Source organism: Oncorhynchus masou, chromosome 23 (assembly GCF_036934945.1).
Source record: "Oncorhynchus masou masou isolate Uvic2021 chromosome 23, UVic_Omas_1.1, whole genome shotgun sequence".
NCBI classification, from domain to species: Eukaryota; Metazoa; Chordata; class Actinopteri; order Salmoniformes; family Salmonidae; genus Oncorhynchus; species Oncorhynchus masou.
Genome location: NC_088234.1, coordinates 60069106 through 60083971, shown reverse-complemented (window position 1 = coordinate 60083971; position 14866 = coordinate 60069106). Strand labels below are relative to the sequence as shown.

The 14866-nt window shown below is 44.4% G+C and overlaps 1 protein-coding gene across 1 annotated transcript in view; it reads left to right on the top strand.

The window, feature by feature from the left end:
- The window catches only part of LOC135511141 (sodium/calcium exchanger 1-like), a 279482-nt gene that overhangs the window by 184633 nt on the left and 79983 nt on the right, over window positions 1-14866 (top strand). The window contains exons 4-5 of the mRNA XM_064932715.1: window positions 10331-10479; window positions 11816-11915. Of these exons, the coding sequence (XP_064788787.1) occupies window positions 10331-10479; window positions 11816-11915 (249 nt within the window). The remainder of the gene's footprint in view (window positions 1-10330; window positions 10480-11815; window positions 11916-14866) is intronic.

Here is a 14866-nt window from a genome sequence, read left to right as displayed (position 1 = left end):
TTACACATCAATTAAAAACACAACTCCAATTCCTCCTCCACAGTAACTACACACAACAGCATCTGAATACCCAATATACTCAAAAATAGATCGATATTGTTGACATGTTTATAATAGGCAAACTCAACCCTTAGTCTTGCTGCCAACATTCCCTCCAGCATTCCCACCGCATCCACAGACCCCTGTCCCCGAATACTGTTCTTTCGGGTCTTCCATATCGCTAATTTCGCTGCCCCTAACACAAAATTAAGCAACACAACTACACCCTTTTGACTGAACCTGTACTTTGGCCCAAATATATACAGTTGGGAAGAAAAAACCTCTCCCAATGTTGAGAACCAATCAGTGATCAGTTCCATCATCCCAACCAACCTGGGACACAGTAAAAACAGATGTGCCAGAGATTCAGACTCAGCACAGAATGGACACCCCTCTCCAACAGTAGGATCCAGGTGTACCAGATGCATGTTGGTGGCTATAGCTCCATGTATTATCCTCCATTGGAGGTCAGCTGTCCTCTTATCAATAGGCAGTTTATATAATGATCGCCAACAGCCTCTTGGAGAGGCACCTGGACCAAGCACATCCGCCCACCTCGTCGATTTTACCCCTTCCAGGGAAGAGGCATGGGACACCTTTACACATGTTTTGTACATGGCCTTCTTTCCCACCTCCTTGAACTCCCCCAGCTCCGGTGTATCGAAGGAAAGCAGCATCCCCACGTCTTCTTCAAATGCCCCCATCGCAGCACTAACAATCAGTGCAGGGAACACATAATCCAGACCCTCCTTCCACCGATCAGAATTGGAAGTCAGTCACATACTGCAGATGAAGCTCTGGCAAGGATTCACAGACCTCAGCGACAACCTTCCTCAGTAGGCGAGATGATCGGATCCCCGCTCTTTCTCCCAGCTCCTCCAACGATCTGCTCCTGCTCTGTACAACAATCTCTGGGCTGCTTGGAGCCGGAAAGCCGTGATCCTAGAGGAAATGTCCACCAGGCCTTGCCCACCCTCGTGCAGTGGCAGGTACAGGGCTGCAGCTTTGATCCAGTGTTGTCCAGACCAGAAGAAATTGACAAGGGTCCTCTGAAGCTCTTGTATCAGACCCTTTGGTGGCTGTAAAATCATTAGTCTGTGCCACAGGGTAGAAGCAGCAAGATTATTAGCTACCAGGACCCTTCCCCTATAAAACAGCTGGGGCAGCACCCATTTCCACCTTGACAGTCTAGCACACACTTTCTCCGCTACACCCTCCCAGTTCTTTTTCTGAAAGACATCGGTGCCTAGAAAAAACCCCAAAGTCTTCATCCCATCTCTGCCCCACTGAAGCCCCCCTGGTAACCTTGGAGTGGACCCCATCTGAAGCTGACCTGCCCACAGCGCTTCACTCTTTCCCCAATTGACTCTAGCTGAGGAGGCCCCCTCATACACATTTAAAGTGTTTGAGAGAACCTTAACTTCTTGAAACTCCCCATCCCGGATCCGGGTTTGTGACTAAAGCCTCAGGCTCATTAGCATAACGCAACGTTAACGATTTCTGAAAATCGCAAATAAAATGAAAATAATGCGTCTGCTCTCAAGCTTAGCCTTTTCTTAACAACACTGTCATCTCAGATTTTCAAAATATGCTTTTGAACCATAGAAATTGACTAATTTGTGTAAGAGTATGCAAAGCTAGCATAGCATTTTGAGTAGCATTTAGCACGCAACATTTTCACAAAAACCAGATAACCAAATAAATAAAATCATTTACCTTTGAAGAGCTTCTGATGTTTTCAATGAGGAGACTCTCAGTTACATACCAAATGCGCAGTTTTTCCTGAAAGCGTCTGTGTGTAGGAGAAATCGTTCCGTTTTCTACATTGCGTCTGGCTACCGAAACGAACTGAAACATGGCAAACGTTGTTTGGAATCAATCCTCAAGCTGTTTTTTCACATATCTCTTCATTGATATGCAGTTCGTGGAAGCTTGCTTTCCTCTCTGTATCCCAAGGAAAAATACTGGCAGGTGACTTTTGCGCACCAATTTCGGCGCAGGACACCGGGCGGACACCTGGTAAATGTGGTCTCTTATGGTCAATCTTCCAATGATCTGCCTACAAATACGTCACAATGCTGCAGACACCTTGGGGAAATGACAGAAAGGGCAGGTTCATTCCTCTCGCATTCACAGCCATATAAGGAGACAATGGAAAACAGAGCCTCAAAAATCCTTGTCATTTCCTGGATGCCATCTCATCTTGGTTTTGCCTGAAGCTCACGTTCTAGGGCACGCACAGAGAATATCTTGGTATTTCTGGACACGTCAGAGTGTTTTCTTTCGAATGGGATCAATTATATGCATAGTCGAGCATCTTTTTGTGACAAAATATCTTGTTTAAAACGGGAACGTTTTTCATCCAAAAATGAAATAGCGCCCCCATTGATGTAAGAGGTTAACATCCTCACCCCCTGTAATAAAAACTATCACGTCATCTGCATACGCAGACAGTGCTATCGTGGGACCCTTCATTACACCTGGCACAGAGAAACCAGTAAGCCTCGCTCTTAAAAAACAAAGCATTGGTTCAATCGCCAGACTATATAACTGCCCTGAAATTGGGCATCCCTGCCTGATGCCCCTTTGGACAGGGATGGGGCAACTTAAACCACCACCCACCTTCACCATACACGAGGCTCCAGCATACAGTAAATTCACCCAAGACAGAAAAACATCCCCAAACCCAAAGGCTTTCATTGTTTTAAACAAGTACTGGTGGTCCACACGATCAAAAGCCTTCTCCTGATCCAACGAAAGTAAACCCACATTTACATCAGACAGTTTACAAATGTCTAAAACATCTCTTATCATAAACAAGTTGTCAAGAATAGAGCGATCAGGTACACAGTAGGACTGGTCCTTGTGGATCAACACTCCCAGATACTCTTTCAACCTATTTGAGAGACATTTCGAAACAATTTTGTATTCTGCGCACAGCAAAGCAACAGGTCTCCAATTTTTTATGAGAGCCAAATCCCCCTTTTTCGGCAACAGTGAAAGCACCGCACGTTGACAGGATACAGGAAGAGAACCCTCATGAAAAGATTCACACAGCACTTCATAAAAATCCTCCCCAATAGACCTCCAAAAGTGCTTATAAAGCTCAGATGGTAAACCATCGATGCCAGGGGCTCGGCCTGTTGAGAGCTGCATAACTGCTGTGGACAGCTCCTGCAGTGTAATGTCAGCATCCAATGCGACTCTCTGCTCAGGTCCCAAGACCATGTAACAACTGTTCAGTACACAGAGAGTCACAATCCTTCGCCTTATAAAGGGACGAGTAGAAATCCATGGCATGTTGACGCATTTCAATATCATTCGTGGTCACCTTCCCATCAGGGAGACGAAGGCAGACCATCTGTTTTCTTTGAAATGTCGACTGTCCTAGGTTTAAAAAAAGCACTAGGAGCATCCATATCCTTGAGGGAAGCGAAACGAGACCTAATCAAGGCACCCTTCACTCTTTCATGCAGAAACGACCTCAGTTCATGTCTCTTGTCCTGTAAATTCATGACTAGTCCAGGGTCGTTCTGAGTGAGCAGCTTCAATTCAATAAACTTGATGTCCTGTTCAAGGGCCTTGATAGTCTCTTTAACTTCAATTTGAGACAGAGCAGTATACTGTTGACAAAATACTCGTATTTGGGCCTTCCCAACCTCCCACCATTGTCTCAAGGACTCAAAATTCCCCTTTATAACCCTCCATTTTTCCCAAAACAACAAAAACCTGTCACAAAACATGACATCATGTAACAATTTCACATTAAAATACCAGTAAGGTGATGACCTTCGTGGACAGGACAAGTGAATATCAACAGTAACAATATGATGATCAGAGAAACCCACAGGAGTAATGGCACACTTTCCAACCCTACTACAGTATTGCTCAGATACATACAACCTGTCTAACCTTGCTGCACTGACACGACCTTCATTAATTTTTAGCCATGTGTACTGCCTAACTTTTGCATTTCTAACTCTCCACACATCAGAAAGCTCAAACTCAGTTAATAGGCCAGACAGGCAAGTGGCTGACCGCAGGTGAGGTTCTTCAGCGGTGCGATCAACAGTAAAATCCACTGTACAATTCCAGTCACCCCCTAAAACCATACACCCCTCTTGGTCACACTGTCTTAAGGTTTCCTTTATTTGATCAAAAACCGCAATACGCTCTGTACCCTCATAAGCATAAACATTCAAAAAAAAAAAAACATAACATCCACCTTGGCCAATAAAACCCGACCCTTGACAATCTCTGCTGTAGATACCACAGTCACCCCTAAGCCTGAGGAAAACAAGATTGCCACCCCAGCACTGAAATTAGTACCATGACTGAGTACATGCTGCCCCTCCCACCACATACCCCAGTCAACCTCATTTTCCTCATCGCTATGTGTCTCCTGTAGAAAAACTACATTAAGTCTTTTCTGTTTTATTACTTCTAATACCCAAGCCCTCTTATTCCTGTCCCTTCCCCCATTAATATTAAGAGAACCTACCCTTAGTACCTCCATGTAGAAAAGAGAAAAGAAAAGCAGAAGAAACCAACGAGAAAAAAGACACCCTATGAAGCATGATCATCATCATTATTTTTTTTCTTCTCTTAACCTGACTACGTTTCCCACCACCTTTTGCTGCTGCAACAGCAGTAATACATTTCCTCAAGTGAAACCGCTTCTTCTCACTCAATTGGTCTAACCCCACCGTCTTCTGTAACATCACAGCTGACCTCACAAACTTATCAACATCAAAATAATCTGCCAATTTGACAGATTTCCCAAAAGTCTGATCCAGAAAATCATTTACCTCCTCTAGATCATAAACTGAGTCATCACCAGCAACTGTCATATCTGAAGAGATCTCCATATCATTCTTCTGATCCTCAGCTGAGACCACAGACAACTGACTCCCCTCTACCACATCCCTTTCAACACTCCCCACTTGCACCTCATCACTCGTACCAAGCATCTCCTCCACTACCTGTGGAGCTTAGCTCCACATGAACCCCAGCACTCGTAGTGGGCATCTCCTCCACTACCTGGGAGCTTAGCTCCACATGAACCCCAGCACTCATAGTGGGCATCTCCTCCACTACCTGGGAGCTTAGCTCCACATGAACCCTAGCACTCGTGGTGGGCATCTCCTCCACTACCTGGGAGCCTAGCTTCACATGAAAACCCTCCTGTACCTCATTACTCATAGTGGGCATCTCCTCCACTACCTGGGAGCTTAGCTCCACATGAACCCCAGCACTCGTAGTGGGCATCTCCTCCACTACCTGGGAGCCTAGCTCCACATGAAAACCCTCCTGTACCTCATTACTCATAGTGGGCATCTCCTCCACTACCTGGGAGCTTAGCTCCACATGAACCCCAGCACTCGTAGTGGGCATCTCCTCCACTACCTGGGAGCTTAGCTCCACATGAACCCTAGCACTCGTAGTGGGCATCTCCTCCACTACCTGGGAGCCTAGCTCCACATGAAAACCCTCCTGTACCTCATTACTCATAGTGGGCATCTCCTCCACTCCCTGGGAGCCTAGCTCCACATGAACCACCTCCTTTACCCCGGCACTCATACTGGGCATCTGCTCACCAGTCTGAGGAACTGGCTCTTCAGATACATCCTTACCATAACATTTCCTTCTAATACAAGTTGCAACCCCGTGCCCTCAACACGGATAACTTGTTCCTCAGCAACAGGTGCTTGTGGCTGCTCTACCGCTGTCGGTTCATCTCTCCCTACATCAGCGGGCCCAGGCGTTACGATGACCACCTGTGCCCCTCCCTCTGCCTTCTCCCTTTTCGGGCAAGCATGTCTCTTATGACCAACATCCCAACACTCAAAACACCGTTGACTATCCGTACTAGCATAAGCCATATACATTCTATTGTCATACTTGACTTTAAACGATAACTTTAAAGTCTGCTCCAGTGAGTCCAAAAAAATAAACACCTGTCGCCGAAATGACATTACCTGTTTCAACGCCGGGTGTTTGCAACCCAACGGGACAACCTCAATTGAACTGGCGAACTTCCCAAAGTGCAATAACTCGCGCTCCAATAGCTCATTTGGAATAAACGGTGGTACATTTGAAATCGTTACCCTTGTTGACGGAGAAAAAAGCGGCGTAACTGGAATAAACATTCCTTTAAGAAGTACACCATGCTCAACCATACGATCAACCAGACACTCTTCTTTAAGAAGTCTGCCATGCTCAACCATACGATCAACCAGACACTCTTCTTTAAGAAGTACACCATGCTCAACCATACGATCAACCAGACACTCTTCTTTAAGAAGTCTGCCATGCTCAACCATACGATCAACCAGACACTCTTCTTTAAGAAGTATGCCATGCTCAACCATACGATCAACCAGACACTCTTCTTTAAGAAGTACACCATGCTCAACCATACGATCAACCAGACACTCTCCTTTAAGAAGTACGCCATGCTCAACCATACGATCAACCAGACACTCTTCTTTAAGAAGTACGCCATGATCAACCATACGATCAACCAGACACTCTTCTTTAAGAAATACCACCACAGCTTTATTCATCCGGGATGCATAAGCAATATTCTCATAGCCTACATTCTCTCCTACGGCGACCAGAAATTCCTCCACCGTGACAACAGCTTCAGTAACACACCTAAAGCCGTGCCGAAGTGACAGGGACGGCATCCCCAATCGGGCTGCCATCCCCGCCAAAATCAGGGTAATTTTAATACGAAAAACAAAACACTTAATTCTACCACAACATAAATAATAACCTTAATCATGCACAGAAGAAAACCAAATAAATACCACCAAGAAATAGCAAACCGAAAGAAAGTTGTGAACATCTAACTCTCCACAACACACGCACTCCTTCACTCAAACAATTCCCAGCATGCACCAATCACTCCCAGCATGCAGAGAGAGAGAGAGAGAGAGAGAGAGAGAGAGAGAGAGAGAGAGAGATGGAAAGACAGAGAGAGAGAGAGAGAGATTGAAAGACAGAGGGAGAGAGATGGAAAGACAGAGAGAGAGAGAGAGAGAGAGAGAGAGATGGAAAGACAGACAGAGAGAGATGGAAAGACAGAGAGAGAGAGAGAGAGAGATGGAAAGACAGAGGGAGAGAGATGGAAAGACAGAGAGAGAGAGAGAGAGAGAGAGAGAGAGAGAGAGAGAGAGAGAGAGAGAGAGAGATTGAAAGACAGAGGGAGAGAGATGGAAAGACAGAGAGAGAGAGAGAGAGAGAGAGAGATGGAAAGACAGACAGAGAGAGAGCAGAATTAGTCTGATACCCACTAATTATCAAAATCCAGAAAAGAGCTGTTAAATTCTATAACCACCTAAAGGGAAGCGATTCCCAAACCTTCCATAACAAAACCATCACCCACAGAGAGATGAACCTGGAGAAGAGTCCCCTAAGCAAGCTGGTCCTGGGGCTCTGTTCACAAACACAAACACACCCTACAGAGCCCCAGTACAGCAGCACAATTAGACCCAACCAAATCATGAGAAAACAAAAAGATAATTACTTGACACATTGGAAAGAATTAACAAAAAAACAGAGCAAACTAGAATGCTATTTGGCCCTAAACAGAGAGTACACAGCGGCAGAATACCTGACCACTGTAACTGACCCAAAATTAAGGAAAGCTTTGACTATGTACAGACTCAGTGAGCATAGCCTTGCTATTGAGAAAGGCCACCGTAGGCAGACATGGCTCTCAAGAGAAGACAGGCTATGTGCACACTGCCCAAAAAATGAGGTGGAAACTGAGCTGCACTTCCTAACCTCCTGCCCAATGTATGACCATATTAGAGACACATATTTCCCTCAGATTACACAGATCCACAAAGAATTTGAAAACAAATCCAATTTTGATAAACTCCCATATCTACTGGGTGAAATTCCACAGTGTGCCATCACAGCAGCAAGATTTGTGACCTGTTGCCACGAGAAAAGGGCAACCAGTGAAGAACAAACACCATTGTAAATACAACCCATATTTATGCTTATTTATTTTATCTTGTGTCCTTTAACCATTTGTACATTGTTAACTTCTTGAAACTCCCCATCCCGGATCCGGGTTTGTGACTAAAGCCTCAGGCTCATTAGCATAACGCAACGTTAACGATTTCTGAAAATCGCAAATAAAATGAAAATAATGCGTCTGCTCTCAAGCTTAGCCTTTTCTTAACAACACTGTCATCTCAGATTTTCAAAATATGCTTTTGAACCATAGAAATTGACTAATTTGTGTAAGAGTATGCAAAGCTAGCATAGCATTTTGAGTAGCATTTAGCACGCAACATTTTCACAAAAACCAGATAACCAAATAAATAAAATCATTTACCTTTGAAGAGCTTCTGATGTTTTCAATGAGGAGACTCTCAGTTACATACCAAATGCGCAGTTTTTCCTGAAAGCGTCTGTGTGTAGGAGAAATCGTTCCGTTTTCTACATTGAGTCTGGCTACCGAAACGAACCAAAAATTCAGTCACCTACAACGTAAAACTTTTTCCGGATTAACTACATAATATCGACCGAAACAAGGCAAACGTTGTTTGGAATCAATCCTCAAGGTGTTTTTTTACATATCTCTTCATTGATATGCAGTTCGTGGAAGCTTGCTTTCCTCTCTGTATCGCATGGAAAAATACTGGCAGGTGACTTTTGCGCACCAATTTCGGCGCAGGACACCGGGCGGACACCTGGTAAATGTGGTCTCTTATGGTCAATCTTCCAATGATCTGCCTACAAATACGTCACAATGCTGCAGACACCTTGGGGAAACGACAGAAAGGGTTGACTCATTCCTCTCGCATTCACAGCCATATAAGGAGACAATGGAAAACAGAGCCTCAAAAATCCTTGTCATTTCCTGGATGCCATCTCATCTTGGTTTTGCCTGAAGCTCACGTTCTAGGGCACGCACAGAGAATATCTTGGTATTTCTGGACACGTCAGAGTGTTTTCTTTCGAAAGCTATCAATTATATGCATAGTCGAGCATCTTTTTGTGACAAAATATCTTGTTTAAAACGGGAACGTTTTTCATCCAAAAATGAAATAGCGCCCCCATAGATGTAAGAGGTTAAAACACTGTATATATATAATATGACATTGGGATTGTCTTTATTGTTTTGAAACTTCTGTATGTGTGATGTTTACTGTTAATTTCTATTGTTTATTTCACTTTATATATTCACTTTATATATTATCTACCTCACTTGCTTTGGCAATGTTAACACATGGTTCCCATGCCAATAAAGCCCCTTGAATTGAATTGAATTGAATTGAGAGAGAGAGAGAGATGGAAAGACATGGGATTGACTCAACCCTTCACTAATAATGATAAGAACTAGTTTCCCTCACAGCCATAATGACACCACATCATAAATAGCTACCAACAGCAGTAGCTGAAGAATGCTGGTCAAAGGTGACTGACTGCATATCCGTATTGGTTCTACACTACATATACAACACAATGTGGACACCCCTTCTAATTAGTGGATTTGGCTATTTCAGCCACACTCGTTTCTGACAGGTGTATAAAATCGAGCACACCGCCATGCAATCTCCATAGACAAACATTGGCAGTAAAATGGCCTTACTGACTTACAATATGACTTACAATTTCCAACAAGTCAGTTCGTCACATTTCTGCCCTGCTAGAACTTCCCCGGTCAACTCTATGCCGCAAAATGTTAGGCCACACAAGCTCACAGAAGTGGTAGGCCACACAAGCTCACAGAAGTGGTAGGCCACACAAGCTCACAGAAGTGGTAGGCCACACAAGCTCACAGAAGTGGTAGGCCACACAAGCTCACAGAAGTGGTAGGCCACACAAGCTCACAGAAGTGGTAGGCCACACAAGCTCACAGAACTGGACCGCCGAGTGCTGAAGCACCTAGAGCTTAAAAATCGTCTGTCCCCGCAGCAATGTTCCAACATCTAGTGGAAAGCCTTCCCAGAAGAGTGGAGGTTAATAGCAGCGAAGGGGGACCAACTCCATATTAATACCCATGATTTTGGAATGAAATGAGTTGATAGTGACATCCAACCCCACATTCCATGTGGCAATTTAGTCTTGATGTCAAAGATAGTTTTGCTCTCCATGACTTACCTGGCTAAACAAAGGTCACGTTAACAAAATATATGTGCAAAAAAATCAAGCCAGCATCTTTTACTGCATAATGAACCACTTTCATGTCTGTGGCATCCACAATATTACTACACAACATGTCAGTTGTCAGGGGTGTCAATTACAAAGTTGTTCTTCTGTCTCACAGCTACAGAGGTGGCTGTGAAGGAGGTGGAAGAGGAGACGCCACTGACAGAAGTGGATGATGAGGACCAACGCATCGCTGATATGGGCCGACCCACGCTGGGGGACCACGTCAAACTTGAAATCATCATTGAGGAATCCTACGAGTTTAAGGTGTGTGTTTGTGCGTTTCAGTTTGTGTGTGTGTGTGTTTGTGTGTGTGTGTCAATGTGTGTGTGTGTGTGCGCGAGCATGCCCCTCTTTCACCCACACACACTCTTTAGACAAACATAGATGTCATTGTCATGAATATTAAGGTGTGTGTGTGCGTGTGTGTGTGTGCATGCTCCTTGCTCCCTCTCTCCCACACCCTCTTCAGACAGTCATCGACTGATAGGTGGGTGCTTGTGAGCACTTGACGGATCGTGTGCTGTTCTTACTGGAGTGGCTCTCACTGTGAGGTTGGGTGGGAGGCTGGGGGGGTTGAATTACCTCTAACCTCAGAGAGTCAGCGCAAGTGGCTGCGTTGAAAGAGTTTATACTTTCAGATGGTAGTCTGCAACTTTTCTGTTCTAATATCAACTTCAAGCAAGACCCAGAATCTGATCATGTGGGGCTGCCAGGTAGGGCAGAGGTAGTAGGTGATTTTCAGACAGTATAGGATCCCTCTCTCCCTCCTAAAACCAACACACCTAGCTAGGGTTTCGACAGTAGGTGAAGTCAAGATAGTCAGGAAAGTGTCTTTCTATTTCTCTAAACATTAATACATTATCTTAGAGACCGTAGCAGAGCTGGGAGAGAATAGTGTTCTAGTCCATTTCTGCATAAACCTGAGCACAGACATCCCACCATTAACATTACAAAGCTTCAGTCAACTCAATTACCATTTAAGTTTCCTTCTAAAGAAAATAAGTATGGGATGTTCCTTCTGATGGTGAGGGAAGAGAGATTGGGATGGAGGGCAGGAGGAGAGGGGTGCTATCCAGCTGTCATCCCAGGAGCTAGCTAATAGATTCCTCCGAAAGAAAGGATGGAGGAAGGGATGGATCGAGGATGAGGTGGGGTGTCCTGGATCTATGTGTACTTTGATGAGGCTTGATTTCCTGCGCGTGCTCTAGGAACGCCTGCTACTGTCCTCTGGGAACCAATCTTTATCAAAGAGAGGGATACAGCTACAGGCCCAGTAAGGGACTGAACCTCCAATCTATTTCCCCCTGGCCTATGACATCATCACATAGCTCCTGAGAACTGGCTCTTGGCTACTGTAGCTGTTACATGTCATGGCCTTGAGGCAGGAATTACAATACTCAAGCTCTCTACACAGACTTCACTCTCGTTGTTTATTCTTAATACCTGATTATTACAGAGCGAGCAGTAAATATGTTTTAAGGACAGAAACAGTCATGATAATGTGTCCTGTATGTAGACTAGACAGCCTTGCTTCCCTCTATCTATGCACTTCTACAGTGTGCAGCTCTTTAACGCCACGTGTTTGTTGATCCCTGTGCAGAACACTGTGGACAAGCTGATTAAGAAGACAAACCTGGCCCTGCTGGTGGGGACTAACAGCTGGAGAGACCAGTTCATCGAGGCCATCACTGTCAGTGCCGGTGAGTTGAATGCTTTGACCACCTGACCGCCAGTGTGTGAGCACATCTGTACAGGAATGTGTGTGTTGTGTGTGTGAGGGAGTGTGTTGTGGCGATTGGGTGTGACATTTCTGACGCTCCGTTGATCAGTGGCTTCTGTCATACTGCAGCATCTCCTCAGAAGAAGGACATTCTATGTAAACACCACCTGGTGGATATCTGGGGCACTGCAGTCCCACGCCAAGGCCTCTGTTGATTAGAGACGCGAGCTTGTCAGAGTATAGCGTTGTTACCTTATAGCCCTTTGTGTGCTTGTCATTGTCTGTGTGTGATGAGTGTGATTTCTAAAGAAGATATGGCAACTAGCCTAGAAAACTGTGTGAGTGTGTGACTATACGCTCAGTCTAATAAGGTGGCCACTGAGGTACGCTGGGATTGATTCAAGTGATGAGAGGATTTTGGTTTAGGTGTTAGTGTGTTATGTGTGTATATTTTCTGTATCTCTCTCTCTCTCTCTGTGTGTGTGTGTGTGTGTGTGTGTGTGTGTGTGTGTGTGTGTGTGTGTGTGTGTGTGTGTGTGTGTGTGTGTGTGTGTGTGTGTGTGTGTGTGTGTGTGTGTGTGTGTATCACTCTGTGTGTGGTTGTGCTCTACTTAGCTGCTGTGCCGCCCTCTCTGGCTTAATTAAAGAAAGTCGCCGTCTCCACTCATGGGATTAGGCTTGGTGTTGACGTTTTGACAGTGGGGTAGCTTGTAACAGTTATGATGGAAGATGGTGAGAGCTTGCCCAGAATTTCCAAGTGAGAGAGACACACACGGCAGCATAACCTTATCTTAGACAGATAGGAACCTTCATAGGGTTGGATTGAAGTGGAAACACCACACAGACAGATAGGAACCTTCATAGGGTTGGATTGAAGTGGAAACACCCCACAGACAGATAGGAACCTTCATAGGGTTGGATTGAAGAAGAAACACCACACAGACAGATAGGAACCTTCATAGGGTTGGATTGAAGAAGAAACACCACACAGACAGATAGGAACCTTCATATGGTTGGATTGAAGAAGAAACACCACACAGACAGATAGGAACCTTCATAGGGTTGGATTGAAGAAGAAACACCACACAGACAGATAGGAACCTTCATAGGGTTGGATTGAAGAGGAAACACCACACAGACAGATAGGAACCTTCATAGGGTTGGATTGAAGAGGAAACACCACACAGACAGATAGGAACCTTCATATGGTTGGATTGAAGAAGAAACACCACACAGACAGATAGGAACCTTCATAGGGTTGGGAAACACCCCACAGAGGAAGAAATGCGGTTTATCTGAGTCCGACTATCAAGATGCTGTCCCCACCTCCACACTCTCGCCATATCTTTCAGCCACTCAGGACATTTAGCACCCTTGCCTTTTGAAACATTTGACATCACGAGCCCTAGCACTCAATAGTTCTTGCGTTTTTGCATTAGATTCAGTGCTAATAGTAGACACCTAGCATTTAACATCTACCACCCACAGCACTCAGTACAGAAGACATTTTGTTAGAATTATAGATCTATATTTCATATAGCACAGCACATTCTCTTTGTGTTTTCTAGTTGAGTCTGTGATCCACAGTTAAGTGAACAGGCACATTTAACAGAGCTGTTAACCCAATGTCTACCTCACTATTGGTGCGCTGCGCAGCTGTTAGGTTCACCCTCAACCGCCGGCAATTGCTAATAACCATCCACAAACGCGGGACTATATGTGATAAAGGGTCAATCTGAGGCCCTCAACCGACCCAAACCCGCTCATACAGAACATGTGATGTAAGCTATAGTCAGAAACAGCAGAAAGATTTTTGGACAGAGTTTGCAGGATTTGATTTGCCTGATTTCGATATGTTTCTGCTTATAATTGTTGACATTTTGGTAGGTTATTTGTTAGTCAACTTATCTACAATTAGATGCAAGCAGCTTCTCTTCTGTCATTATATGTTTCCCTAGAAGACGACATAAACCCTTGTTCACCAGAATAGTGGCATAAACCGATTGAATGAATGCTTAAATCCAGTTGACATCTGTAACGTTTTCCCTGCCATCTCTGCTTCTTTCGCGGAGCAAAGACATTTAGGGACCAGGAGAAAATGCAATAACTCTGAAGAAATGGGAAATGCTTTCTGTGCAAAATGTCCAAATGACATCAGTTTGACCAGTTATAAGGAAATAGAAAACTGTGAAATCGACCAACATGTTTCGGATAAGATTTCAGTTTGGCTTGGATGCATATTTCATGTGGTTAAAATACTATCAGCTTTTATGATGCTGATAAAGATAGCACCTCTACAGACGGTATGTAACTGCACATTAGCATTCTCTCAAGATGCTGTAAGAAAGAAACAATATTTCTCCACTCCTGTTCCCAAGTCAAAATGTTGCCTACATTTGGTGTATCATTTTACTGCTAGAAATGCTTAATTCTGAGAGGTTATAAACCTACAGTCTGTCCAGATATCAGTTCCCTTGACGTGCCAAAGGCCTATTTGAACTCCCTGTCTTGTTACTGTAGAATTTGTTTCGCGCCTCACAATCATCACACATAACATGCAGTACACTGCTATCATCCCCTTTCACCACTTCACAAACATTACTGTTCTGAACCTCCCTTGTCTTTCTTTTCAACTCTCCATTTCTCAGCTTTTCTGTTATTGAATTAAACTCTGACTTTGTCCTTTCCTTCTGTCTTGCACCCTGCAGCCCCTCTGATTATATTTACTCTGCCAGTCAAGAGGAAGAGTGGGTCAGGCAACTTAGCAGAGTTAGCCTCCTCACAAATTAGTTAAAGAGAAATGATTGGCTCCACACCGTGACTTTACGCAGGGCGTTGACCTAGATTGGACGTGACATTTCTACCGGTCATGAGTTGGTGGCTTCTTTAAACCTGTGGGGCAGCTGTGCCATCTGGAATCACTGTGTGTGT